The sequence below is a fragment of the Capsaspora owczarzaki genome, assembly GCF_000151315.2.
Source record: "Capsaspora owczarzaki ATCC 30864 unplaced genomic scaffold supercont2.1, whole genome shotgun sequence".
Lineage (NCBI taxonomy): Eukaryota > Filasterea > Ministeriida > Capsasporidae > Capsaspora > Capsaspora owczarzaki.
The window spans coordinates 618168-631525 of NW_011887292.1; the positions used below are offsets into that span (position 1 = coordinate 618168).

The 13358-nt window shown below is 57.3% G+C and overlaps 4 protein-coding genes across 4 annotated transcripts; 3 read left to right on the forward strand and 1 right to left on the reverse strand.

The window, feature by feature from the left end:
- CAOG_00179 (cyclin Dx) lies at positions 1–2774 on the forward strand. Its single transcript, XM_004364993.2, has one exon. It carries the CDS (start codon positions 89–91, stop codon positions 2414–2416), a length of 2328 nt encoding a protein of 775 aa, XP_004365050.2. The 5' UTR covers positions 1–88; the 3' UTR covers positions 2417–2774.
- Positions 2775–2798: 24 nt separating this feature from the next.
- On the forward strand, positions 2799–5102 carry CAOG_00180 (hypothetical protein). Its single transcript, XM_004364994.2, has one exon. It carries the CDS (start codon positions 2838–2840, stop codon positions 5043–5045), a length of 2208 nt encoding a protein of 735 aa, XP_004365051.2. The 5' UTR covers positions 2799–2837; the 3' UTR covers positions 5046–5102.
- Positions 5103–5148: 46 nt separating this feature from the next.
- On the reverse strand, positions 5149–6595 carry CAOG_00181 (ribosomal protein L24). Its single transcript, XM_004364995.2, has 3 exons — positions 6546–6595; positions 5853–5928; positions 5149–5616 (listed from the first exon to the last, which is right to left on the reverse strand). Exons 1-3 carry the CDS (start codon positions 6548–6550, stop codon positions 5236–5238), a joined length of 462 nt encoding a protein of 153 aa, XP_004365052.2. The 5' UTR covers positions 6551–6595; the 3' UTR covers positions 5149–5235.
- Positions 6596–7568: 973 nt separating this feature from the next.
- Positions 7569–13341, forward strand: CAOG_00182 (multidrug resistance protein 1a). Its single transcript, XM_004364996.2, has 2 exons — positions 7569–7615; positions 8930–13341. The coding sequence occupies exon 2, from the start codon at positions 8998–9000 to the stop codon at positions 13120–13122; it is 4125 nt and encodes a 1374-aa protein (XP_004365053.2). The 5' UTR covers positions 7569–7615; positions 8930–8997; the 3' UTR covers positions 13123–13341.
- The last annotated feature ends 17 nt before the right edge of the window (positions 13342–13358 follow it).

A 13358-nucleotide genomic window follows, 5' to 3' on the forward strand; every position in this document is an offset into this window, starting at 1 on the left:
ACAGCAACAGCACCAGCACCAGCCAAGACACCACGGCAACAAGCAGCAGCAACACCAGCAACACCAGCAACACCAGCAACAGCGTGCCATGAGCGCGGGAGGCAAACACCATCCCGCCTCAATGTCCATGGCTAACGGTGGTGGTGGCGGTGGTGCGGTGATGATGCCACAGGCACGCATCATTACAGGAGGCGCCCCCGCGCTGCCCATTCCCGTCTCATTCCGCGGCGTCCACCCGACCGTCTCCAAAGCCAGCAGCGACTCGAGTCTTCTGCTTACACCCATGCTGATGGATGAGGATTCGCTTGCAACGACCGACGATCTCGCGCTTCAGGGGCCGTCCGCGTCGCGCAACATCCCCATCCCGTCTGCATCGCGGAATATTCCCATTCCCTCTGCCTCCAACGCGCGCGGCACGTCCAAGGGAGGTCGCGCATCGAGCGTGAGCTCGTCGTGGCGCGTTGCCCAGCAGCAACAGTCTCAACAGCACCAGCACCAGCAACAACAACAACCGCAGCTGAGCCAATCACACGCTGGCTCGCTCGGCGGCACCATGTTTTGCAGTCCAGCTGCTGCCTCCATGCCCCACGGCTCGAGCATGCTGGAATCCATGTCGCCGTTCTCGATGAACAACAGTTTCGACCCGCGCCACTCTGTGCCTCACAACTCGTTCTCGTCCTCGTTGTCGTCGTCGCTCTCGTCGCTCTCGTCCTCGTTTGGCGGCGCCCACAGCATGCCTCACCATGGCGGCACCTTCTTCTCGCCGCTCAGCTCGAGTGTGGGCCACTATGAGCCGCTCTCCTCGTCCGTTCTGTCGTCGTCGTTTGGTGGTTCGGGCTCGTACATGCAGCAGACCACGCCGCGCGCAGAACGTCGCTTGATGCGTCTGCTGAACGAGGAAGGCGACCAACTACCCTGCTCGAGCTACCTGGCCAAAATTCAGCGCGGCGAAATCACCCCCGTCATGCGCGACCGGCTCGTGTCGTGGCTCGAAAAGCTCAACAACCAGTTTGAGTACACCACCGAGACCTTCTTCCTTGCCGTCAACTATGTCGATCGCTTCCTGTCCCGCGTCCGCGTCAAGCCGCGCCATCTCCAACTCATCGGTCTGGCGTCGTTCATGATTGCTGCCAAGATGCAGGAGGAAATTGAGGTCAAGCCCACGCTCCAAGAGCTCGTGTTTTGCTGCGACCATGCCTACTCTGCCAGTGAAATGCTCCGCATGGAGAAGACCATTCTGGAGAAGCTCAAGTGGCAAGTGCACGCCGTCTCGCACGAGAGCATGTTCTTCCATCTCCACGAGCTTCTTGTGCAGCAGCGCCTCGTCCAGCCTCTCAAGAGCTCGGCGGCCTCGCAAGCCTTGGCCTCCTTCCTGTCCTCGCCATGGGCCTCGCCCTTGCTGATGGGGACAGTGCCGGATGTGCACGGCAACTCGACCGACGATGTGCTGGTCGAGGCAATCAACCACATCAACCACGGCGACTCTGTATCGCTGATGGATTCTGGCGTCGGAAGCGACACCATGTCTTCCGCCGGCTCCGGCCTCGGCTCGGGCTCCAGCTCGGGCTCCAGCTCTGGCGGCTTGGGGTCTGGTGGCCCCGGTGGTGGCATGTCGCCGCTCGTCCTCCCGCCTTCCGCGGTCGTGGGCCAGGCGGCTGACATGTCCGATACACCCGAGGAAGGTGCGTCACGCACACGCCCGGATGCCATGTCACGCTTTGCAGCGCGCAAGGCTTCGCTGACGAGCAGCACGCTCAGCGGCGGCAGCCTAGGGGGCCATCACCACGGCCATCACTTGTCACATCAGTCCATGCAACACCAGCAGTGGATGGCGACCGTGTCTCAGCGTCGCCGTGTCCGGTACGACAGCACGTCCAGCACCATCTCCTTCGATCCCGAGCACCCGAGCGCTGGCGATATGATCCTGGACGATGATACGGCGTCCCGGCTGCCTCCGCGGCGGCTAGGCAACGCGGCACCCAGCCTGACGCGGTGTCTCAACATGGAGGACGATGACGAACACGTCGGCCACGACGACAATGACTGCATTGACGACTTTTTGGAAGAGCGTGATGAGGGCGAGGACAATCTGGCAGATTTCCCGCCGGCGTCCGCGCCCAAGGATGCCATCGCTCGTCTGGGCTTGTCACGGTTGGTTTCGTGCTACAGCAACTACGAATCGCTCGCCTACCGCCCCTCCGTCCTCGCCGCTGCCGTTCTCGTTTCGGTGCTGCGCGAGCTTCCCGACCAGCTGATGCCGCCGTCTCCCACAACGACCTTGCTCTCCGCCTCCGTGCAGGAAGACTTGATTGGCAGCATTTGCCTCTATCTCGCTCCCAAGCTCCACGGTGGCGCGCAAACTCTCGATGACTGCTGCACGTTCGTGGACGCTCTGGTGGCCAATCTTGTCCGATAGCAGCGCTCTCTCTCGTTTTGGCGCTCTGAAGTCGGATCCCAAGCTTGCTCACCACATCCTTCTCACTTTGATTCAATTTTTTTTTTCAAATTCTTCAAAAAACAAACCTTTTTGTTAATGTTTCTTCTGTTTGGCATCTGCCTCATTGCCTGCTTCCCCTGAACGGCCAACCGTCCGTGTGTGTTGCATGATTTTGGCCCGCCTTTGGAGGGTTGCTCCCCTGGTGGTCGCCCTGTTTTGTTTTGTGTTTTTGTGTCCGTTTGCATGCGTTACTCGATGTTTTTTTTCTGCGATTTTCTTTTTTTGTCCCCTTCGATTTTGTTGCTTGTTGCTTTCCAATAAATCCAATTTCCCAACATGTTTCGCCTTCAATGCACTCGTCCTTTGTTGTGTGGATGATTAATCCTCTGCTTTGAAATCCATGTCAAACTCCAACAACAACAACTCGCTTCTTCAGGACGTCCTTCTGTCGGGTCCCCGCTTCCGCGAGTGTCGCCCGTCGCCCGACGGCTGCTTCCTCGCGTTCGTGAGTGCAGGTCTGCTGCATGTGCGCAGGACTGACCCGTCGCAGCCCGTCCCGCCGACAGTCTCCTCGTCTGCAATCCGGACGTTCGCCAAGTCGCTGGGCAGCTCGTCCGTCGCGCTGTCGTCCCTGCCGCTCAGCACAAACACGGCCTATGGCGGTGGCACGTACTGCTGGACTCCCGACTCGTCGTCGCTGGTGCTTTCGTCGCGCGGCACGCTGTTCCGAGTGTCTGTAACTGGCGGATTGCCGATGCCAGTCGTTTCCCCCGACAACCGGACGCTCGAAACCCAGTTTGGCGATCCCGCGCTCAAGTTGTATGCCCCCTCAATTTCTCAGGATGGCACCATCTATGCTGTGTGCGAGGGTCGCAATCGGATGCGCATTGTCGCCATTCCCGATGATGCTACTGCCACTTCTGCCAATGCTGCCGCTATTCCGACTGTGGCTGACAACGCACCAGGCGCATCCTCCTCCTCTGCAGGCCCATCCATCGTCCCTGTGGTTGATGAGATGCGCGACATTTTCACGTACGATCCATGCACCAGCCCAGCCGACCCAAACCTGCTAGTCTTCCACTCTTGGCGCGCAGCTGCAATGATGTGGACGTCCTCTTGGATTGCGATGGCCACGCGCACGCACACATCCGCGCCCTGGGTGGTCCGGTATTTGGATGGCGGCGAAGGTGTGCAAGTGGGCTATCCGCGGTTTTCGCCCGACGGCCAGCACCTGCTGTATGCGTCAGACCGCACGGGTCGCCTGAGCCTCTGGATTGCCAGCGCCGCAGACAACTTTGCCACGAGCCGTGTGCTGGTGGACTTGGCGCAAATTCAAGCCGAGCTTGCCTGGAACTCGTGGTGTGCCGGGACGAGCACTTTCGCGTGGGTTGGTCGCGATGCCATTGCGCTTGCGGTTGTTGCAGATGGGGTCTTTGCCATGCATGTGGCCAAACTGGACTTGAGCAGTACGGCTACCGTGCAACTCGGGCTGCTGCGGCCAATCCAATCGCTTCCTCGCGGCTTTTACGAAAATGTCTTTGCGTGCAGCGATGGCGCGTCTTTCGTGGCCTACTTTTCCGACTACCACACGGTCGGAACAACCTTTTTGGTGTCGCTGTCGGCAGACCGGCGCGCGGAATCTGCAACCACAGTGCTGCAAGGCGGCTTTGCGCCAGGCTCGCTTATGCAGCAGGCGATCGGGCCAAAACCAGTCCATTTTGCCTTCCCCATAGACCCCGTTGTTGTGCAGAGCTTGCCACCCGTTGCGACATGGTCGACAGAGCAAGCATCAGCACTGACGACGACGGCGTCTCGCGTGGACACTCGCATCGATCAGGCGTACGCCCACCTGTACATCCCCAAGCAAGTGCTCGACGCTGGTGCCGTTTCGGGCGCACCTGCTGGGTTGTTTGGCGTGCCCACGCCCACGCAGACCGCGTTCATGATCCACGGGGGTCCGACGGGAATGGCTACCGACAACTTCTTCCCGCTTGTCTCGCACTTTGTCTCCAAGGGCTGGATTGTTTGCGCCGTCAACTACCGTGGATCTCGCGGCTATGGGCGTCCCTACCGAGAGGCTCTGAACGAAAACTGGGGTGTGCACGACGTGGCCGATCTGCAAGCTGCTCGCAACTTTCTCATTCAGGCCGGCATTGCCGACCCGGCCCGCACCGTGTGCTACGGCGCATCCGCGGGTGGGTACACTACCCTGATGGCACTTGCGCTCCACGGCGCATCGTGGGCGGCTGGCATTGATATCAACGGCGTCACGTCGCTTGCAGCGCTCGAGCAAACCACCCACCTGCTCGAGCGATTTTACTTTGGGACGCTGGTTGGCACCCCCGCGCAACCTGATCAACAAGCTCTGCTTTACACGGAACGCTCGCCGCTCACCCACGTCAGTCGCATCACCAAGCCGCTCATCATCTTCCAGGGCGACGCGGACACGGTCGTTCCGAAAGCCCAGGCGCTTGCCATTCGCGCAGCCGTCCAAGGGCCTGTCGAGTTTTATATTTTTGAAGGCGAGGGGCACGTTTTCTCCAGTGCTTCGACCTATGCGAGCATGTTTGCACGCGCGGATGCGTTTTTGGCTGCGCACGTCCCGTAAAGCCTGGAAAAACTGTTACCCCAATAAAAACCCACAATCACCAATGCTCACTTCCCCCCCCCCACTTTGCTACAACACAACCACAAACCATAAACAAAAAGGATAGAAACATCGCAACTTCTGGTTCATTGCTGATACAAAGGGGCGGTATATAAGAGGTCAAAAAAAAGCGCTCGGGGGAACAGAGTGCTTAGCGCTTGCCGCCAACACGGGGAGCAGCAGCCTTGACGTTCTTGACGGCAGCCTTGGCGGCGGTCTTGTCACCGGCCTTGGCGGCAGCGGGCTTCTTGGCCTGCTTGGCCTTGGCGGCGTCCTTGGCGGCACGGACAGCCTGGTCGCGCTGGGCCTTGCGAACCTCGGGCTTCTGGTTGCGCTTGGCAAGGATGGCCTCAAGGGAAGCGCCAGCAACAGATCGCTGGAACTTGGCGGTGCGGCGGGTGCGCTTCTTGGCAACCTCCTCGGAAGCGCCCTTTCGGTGCTTGCGGCGGTAGAGGACGGTCCAGCTAATCTTGCGGGGGTTCTTCTTCTGGAGGAAGAGGGACTCCGACTTGGAGTTGATGAAGATGTAGCTCTACAAGGGTGTTTGGGGAAAACGACGGAGGTGAGGGAGCTTGTCGGGCGAACGAACGAAAACATGGCAGCGAGTCGAATCCTCTCTCCAACGGTGCTCCTCTCCATCCCCCCCAGATGGCTTGCATATTAGCGGTTGGCACAACTCCAATGCCGCATGCAGGTGCCGCGGAACGCCAAGCACAAGAAACCAGGAACTCTCCGAACAGCTACAAGAAAAGAAGAAAAAAAACTTACGCGGCCATCCGAGCGGATGTAGCGGCGGCCGTGGCCGGGGTAGATCTTGAATCCACTGAAGTTGCAAAGCTCGAGCCTGAATGAACAAGAACAGGGGTGGGGGTGCAGAAGGCGAGAAGTGAGGGTCGGCAAAAAATAAAAATAAAAAGTTTGCAGAGAGGAGGTTGGAAATCGTCAAAGCGGTGAAAGCGATTGTGCTGCTGGCTGGGCTGATGGCTTTGCAACGACAATCCGTCGCCTCTGCGTGCACAGATTCCGTCCTCCCCGAGTGAATCGCCTTGGACAAGTCGTGCTGTATCGGATTGCAACGAAGGGCGGGACACGACGGGCGCGGATGGGTGCGAGAGAGGGGTTGAAAGGCGCGAGCGGCTGGACGAACGGATCAACCCCACTCATCCGCTTGAGCCTCTTGCTGGGCCCGTTCCGCGTCCCCCTGCCCAGAATCACGCGTTTGTTCGTGTGCAGTCTGCCAGAGTCCTCGACGACTGCCGAAAAGTCGCTCGTATGCTCGGAAAGTGGCCAGCAACGCATCGGTTTTGGCGGCACATTTTCCCTCCACGGCCTCGTCTCCCACGATCAGCGACGCGCGCAAACACCCCCCCCGTCACTGTTGTAAGACAGTTGTTGTATGTGGTCGAACAAGAAGGCCGGGCTGGTCGATAGGAGGAGCACGGCATGGTTGGGCCGTCTTACTTCATTGCTGTTGCAAAAGAGGAGAGACCGAATGAGCAATGTCCCAAAACGAGCAAAGAGCTTTGGTGTTTCAGAGAGCCGTTAATTTGGTGCCAGAGGTCTTGCACTCGAGTCCCATGATTGTACGTGCATTTGAGCAGCAAGCGAAGCGGCAGCTTTGGAAAAGTGAATCGAGGGCAGGACGAGTTTTGTGGCGGGCAATGGAACTCGAGCGCATTCCGCCTCGTAAATCCACAAGTGCAAGCTCGAGCAAACAGCAACTGTGGAATGTGGAGGTGTTTGTCGTGCTTGCTGTGTTGAGCCTGGCGCACATGGAGCCGGTGGAGCTCCTTGGGAAACAGTAAACAAACGCTCCAATCCTTCAATTCGATTTACGGCAAGGTGATTGAGCTGAGAGCGCGACACTAATCTGGCGCGACACACTGTGATCGAGTGATCTTTCAATAAAGCTGTTTCCGGCTTTGAAAATGAATGAGAATTGAGTGGAAGACCAAGGGCGCTAAATCACGAATGTGGGCTGGCATGGGTTTGGAGTGCATCACTTCATGTTGTGCTAGAACTAAACCCGCCGTAGGATCGAGACTGACCAATTTCCTGTAAACTGGGTGGATTTGGAGGCGGCGGGGGGGGAGGATACTGTTTGTCTGCGACAGGAAAACCAAAACAAAATCACTCCGAGTAAAGTCCCCGTTTCACACAGTCCACCCAGACCTTCCGCGTCTCCGTAGCAAACCTCAACTCGGCCATACAACCAGCAGGATTGTTGTGAGTGTTCTGCAAAAAGAGGCGGCGCCAAATGACGCACACACTCGCGGAGGCTGCCCGTTAAAATCACCGACGAGGATACAAACACAAGTTGTGCGTCCACTCGATGTTCCCCCGGCTTCATCAGTCGTTTCATGGGGGAAAATCCACCTTCTACTGCTTTGGCACACACTTCCATCGTGCGTTGATGCAGGAAGATGATTGTTACCGAGGACCTCGATTTGGGAGCATTTCCGTTTTCAGGCTTCGCTCAGTCTTTTTTTTTTTGTGTGTGTGTTTTCTTTCTTCCTTTTTGTCTCCTTCTTGTAAGTGATCTGATTGCGTTTGTCACTCAATTCTCACACGGGCGCGGGGAACATGGGAGGAGCGGTTGGAGTAGTAGCCTTCGATACATGGAGAATTGCGAATTGGAGCGGTGCAAACGGTTGACGCAAACGGTTGAGACTCCGCCCCTTTTTGCTCTGATCCACGCCATTCGCCTTGCTTTTTCCCCCCGAACAACCCAGCGAGTGGGTGCTGGCTCCATTCCATCGGTTTGGAGAGGCGCTGAATATTGCCACCGCTGCACCCCCTCCTGGTGCTGCGTGATCCACACTTGCAACTGGATGCAAGTGCACGCCAAGACACGAAACGGCCACCTCCACCCAGAAATGCGCCTCAATCTTTTGTCTTAGCGCTATCTGAGTCGCGTGCCACGTCACCTTCGATCCATCTTTATTTTTCAGGGAAATTTGAAAATTCTCCTTGTTGGTGGTGGTAGAGCGGAGCACACGAGCAAAAGCACGGCGTGACACACCAACACAGTTCAGGCACAGTTCATTCGCCGAATTTCGTGGAAGTCCAAAAGGAAAAACAGAAAAAAAAAAAAAAAAAAAAAGCTCGCGTGGTGCTTGCGGTTTCAAACAGAACTGTGCCTCTTCCTTGGCTGTCTGTGTTGCATCGTCCCCCTCGCTTACTCGCTTTCACACTAAATGGGGGAAATGTCATCCCATGCAGCCTCGTCTTTGTTGGATTGAGCAAGGGACTTGGATCGACCAGAGGGCGTCGACAAAATAAGGGAAAACCACCACCCAACAACGTCGGGGAAATCCCAAAGAGCACACGCACTAGGATTACACAATCCATTGACTCCCCTCTCGCCCCCCAACATCTCATCGCCCCTGTCTGTGCGATGGTTGATCTGTCGTCTCTGTTTGTTCACATTGCGTGTCTTGTTTCATATCTGCTGCCTGTGCTTGTCATCATCATCTCGCGAACTATTTAGTTTGTGTTTTCCAGTTTGGAAGAAACGCAGTCGTTTATTTTTCTCTTTTTTTTCTTTTTTTTTTTTTTTTTTCGTCTTGGCTCTGTCTTTGTGTATGTCGTGCCTTCGTTCTTGACTCTACTTTGCACTGCTTCCCCGTTTTCAAAGCGAGTGGCATTGAGAGCGAAAGGGGACGCGGGGCGGCGATTGAGCGAACTGAGCGAAAATTGAGCGAACTGACTCACGCCTTTCGCCACCTGTTCACCTGTTGTTCGTTTTCAAAATTTCAAACCACACGCTTTCCACTCGGCCTTCCTTTGTCGCTGTTCACCTCTGTCTGTCGTTTACTCACTCACGCTTGTTCTTGCTTGTGCAGTTCTTTCTTTCCCCATCGCTCGTTGACCTCGCTTTTTTTGACCTTGTCTCTCGACCAAGCTTTGGAAGATGATGTCAAATCCCATTCACCAAAGCTCGAGCGACGGTCTGTTGGACAACCTGGACTCGAGCGTCGCGGTGCACATTACGCCGCCTGCTGCGAGTGAGCAGCGCGGCAGCAGCACCTCGCTGAACAGTGGCAACGAGGAGATGCAGCAAGTCCGCGCTCGCCTGCCGTCCTACAACGAGGCCATGCGCGAAGAGTCCCGACGCGCCGAAAAGCGTGCGGACGACTCTGTCGCCATTGAAATGAAGCAGCTGAGCCATCCCGACGAGATTATCGCTGCCCCCGCAAAGTCGGGCGGCGACGGCGACGGCGACGACGACAGCGAGACGGACGCGGACGGCAAGAAGAAGAAAAAGAAGGACGCCGAGAAGGTCCCGTTCAAGGAGCTCCTCTTGCGCTTTGCCACCCCGTTCGACAAGCTTCTCATGTGCCTCGGCTTGCTTGGCTCGCTCGGCGCTGGTGGCTCGTTGCCCGGCATGACAATCATTTTCGGCGAGATGATTGACGTCTTCACCGAGTTCTCGCAGACCGACGACCGCGACAAGTTTGACGATGGCATCTTTGAGTTTACAATGTGGTTTGTGGGCCTGGCTATCTTTGCCTGGATTACGTCCTACCTTCAGATGGCCTGCTGGATGATTGCTGGCGAGCGCATCACCAAAACGATTCGCATCCGGTACGTCAAAGCCATGCTTCGTCAAGACATTGGCTGGTTTGACACCCAAAAGGCCGGCGATCTCACCACCCGCATCCAAAGCGACACCTTCCTCATCCAGGAAGCTGTGGGTGAGAAGGTCGGCGTCTTTTTCCAGCACTTTACCACCTTCTTTGCTGGCTTTGTCATTGCCTTTGTGCGTGGCTGGCAGCTTGCGCTCGTGCTGCTGGCCGTCATTCCTTTCCTTGCCGTGTGCGGTGGCTTCTTCTCCAAGATGCTCGCTTCCGCCACGACGAAAGGCCAAAAGGCCTACGCTGGCGCCGGTGCTATTGCCGAGGAGGTCCTCTCCTCCATCCGCACTGTCGCCTCGTTCTCTGGCGAGCCGCTCGAGCTCACTCGCTACGCCGGTCGTCTCATTGAGGCCTACACCATTGGTGTGCGCAAGGCGCGCGCGTCCGGCTTGGGCATTGGTGTCACCTTCTTTATCATGTTCCTCGCCTACGCTCTTGCCTTCTGGTTTGGCAGCATTATGATTGACCAGGGTCACATGACGTCCGGTGGCGTGCTCAACGTCTTCTTTGCCGTCATCATTGGCGCCTTCTCGCTCGGCCACGCCGGCCCGCCGATTGCCGCGTTTGGTGTGGGCATGGGCGCAGCCTTCCACGTCTTCAAGGTCATTGACCGCGTTCCGCCGATCGATTCCGAGTCTACAGAGGGCGCCAAGCCTTCGACTGTCAAGGGTGACATTTCGCTCCGCGATGTGCACTTCCACTACGCCACCCGCGCCGAGGTCAAGATTCTCAAGGGCATCAGCATTGACATTCCCAGCGGCCAGACCGTTGCGCTTGTCGGCGCCTCTGGTTGCGGCAAGAGCACCATCATTTCGCTGATTGAACGCTTCTACGACCCGGTTGAAGGTCAGGTCTTCCTCGACGGCCAAGACATCAAGTCGCTCAATCTCCATTGGCTGCGCGAGACCGTTGGCATTGTGAGCCAGGAGCCCGTCCTGTTCAACATGACCATCCAGGAGAACATTCGCCTCGGCAAGCCCACTGCGACCGACGAGGAAATCTACCAGGCGTGCCGCAACTCGAACATTCACGACTTTATCATGAGTCTGCCCGAAGCCTACCGTACTCCCGTTGGCGAGCGCGGCACGCAACTTTCCGGCGGCCAAAAGCAGCGCATCGCCATTGCTCGCGCGTTGATCAAAAACCCGCGCATCCTTCTTCTCGACGAGGCCACCTCTGCGCTCGACAACGAGTCGGAACGCATCGTCCAGGACGCACTTGACAAGGCCTCTGTCGGCCGCACAACGATCGTCATTGCCCATCGTCTTTCGACCGTTCGCAACGCTGACAAGATTATCGTGCTTGGTGGCGGTAACGTGATTGAGCAAGGCTCGCATGCCGAGCTCATGGCCATCCCCGACGGTGCATTCGTTGCGCTCGTTGAGGCCCAGGCTCTCCACGCTGCCAGCAAGAAGGAGGGTGAGGACGAAGAACAAGGCAACAGCCTCGATGTTCCCGGAGGCGCTGCCGACCCAACCCGCCGCTCTGTCGACGCCACCCGCCGCTCTGCGAACAAAATGAGCGGCACGGGCGCTGCCATCGGCGGCACCGATGCCGCAGCGACGACTGACAAGGACGGAGCGAAAGCGGGAGCGGACGGCAAGGATGAGCTTGACCCGGACGCCAAGGCCAAGGCGGCTGTGCCCGAAGACTACAAGGTTCCCCTGAGTCGCATTCTCAAGCTCAACCGTCCCGAGCTTGGCTTGCTGATTCTGGGCATGATTGGTGCTGCAGTGAACGGCGTGGTCATGCCCGTGTTTGCCATTCTCTTCTCTGAGATTCTCGACGTCTTCTCCAAGACTGGCGACGATTTGCTCGAAGGCGCTCGCTTCTGGGCGGGTATGTTTGTCGTCCTCGCGGTGGTCACTGGCGTTGCCAACTACATGCAAACCTACTTTTTCGGCGTTTCCGGTGAACGGCTGACCCTGCGCTTGCGCGAAATGAGCTTCCAAGCCATGCTCCGCCAGAACATTGCCTTCTTTGACATGCCCGCGAACGCAACCGGCGCGTTGACTGCCCGTCTGGCTGTCGATGCGAGCATGGTGCAGGGCATGGCTGGCTCCCGCTTTGGTACTCTGACGCAAGTCGCTGTCAATCTGCTCGCCGGTGTGATTATTGCCTTTGTGGCTGGCTGGAAGCTGACGCTCGTCATTCTTGCTTGCATCCCGCTCATCATGTTTGCCGGCGCGCTCCAGATGAAGGCGCTCGGTGGCTTTTCGGCCCAAGGCAAGCTGGCCTACCAAAAGTCGGGCAAGGTCGCTTCTGAAGCAATCGAGAACGCGCGCACCGTGACCACCCTGAACAAGCAGGCCTTCTTCTTGTCCAACTTTGAGCACGAGCTCGTCTTCCCGTACCACCTCGGTGTCAAGAAGTCTCACGTTGCCGGCGTTGGCTTTGGCTTCTCGCAGGCCATGATGTTCTTCACGTACGCCGTTGCCTTCTACTATGGCGGTGTCCTGGTCGGTGATGGCGAGCAGACCTTCCCTGAGATGATTCGCACCTTCACCGCCATTGTCTTCTCTGCCATGGCTGCCGGCCAGATGTCCACGCTCGCCACGGATGCCGACAAGGCGCGCATTGCCTGCTACAACATTTTCGAGCTGCTCGATCGCAAGTCCGAGGTCGATCCCATGTCGCAAGACGGCACACGTGTTGCCGTTCAGAGCGCAACTGTTGAGCTGAAGGACTTGCACTTTTCCTACCCCGAACGCCCGGATATTCCGATTCTGCAAGGCCTGTCCCTCAACGTGCCTGCTGGCCACACTGTTGCGCTGGTGGGTGCTTCGGGCTGTGGCAAGAGCACGGTTATTGGTATGCTCGAGCGCTTCTACAACCCCAAGAGCGGCACGCTGCTTTTGGATGGCCAGGACATTTCCACCATGAACGTGACGCACCTGCGCTCGCAGCTCGGTCTGGTCAGCCAGGAGCCTGTTCTCTTTGGCACCAGCATCGAGGAGAACATTCGCTATGGCAAGCTCGACGCGACCGACGAGGAAATCGTGGAGGCTGCGCGCAACGCCAACATTCACAACTTTATCTCCGCTCTCCCCGAAGGCTACAAGACCCAGGTCGGCGAGCGTGGTACTCAGCTCTCCGGCGGCCAGAAGCAGCGCATTGCAATCGCGCGCGCCCTCATCCGCAACCCCAAGGTCATTCTGCTCGACGAGGCTACCTCTGCCCTCGATTCGGAGAGTGAAAAGATTGTGCAAGAAGCGCTCGACCGCGCCAGCAAGGGTCGTACGACCATTGTCATTGCGCACCGTCTGTCCACCATTCAGGATGCTGACATGATTGTCGTCTTCCACAAGGGAAAGGTGGCCGAACAAGGCACCCATGACGAGCTCTTGCACAAGCGCGGCCTGTACTACAAGCTTGCCACGTCTCAGGCCAAGCATCATTGAAGATAGTAAAACAACGAAAAAACAAAGCAAGAACGATTGTTTTGTTATGAGAATAAGTTTTTTTTTTTTTCTTTCTTTCTTTCTTTCTTGGTTGTCTGTTTTGTTGTCTGCCCGTTTGTTGTTCTTCTCGGCGCTGTCTTGACTGCAAGATTGTTCAAGCGGCTGCTTTTGTGTTGTGTGTGTGTGTCTCTCGATTGAATACAACCCAATTCTGTACTACCGTTGTATCTCAGTCT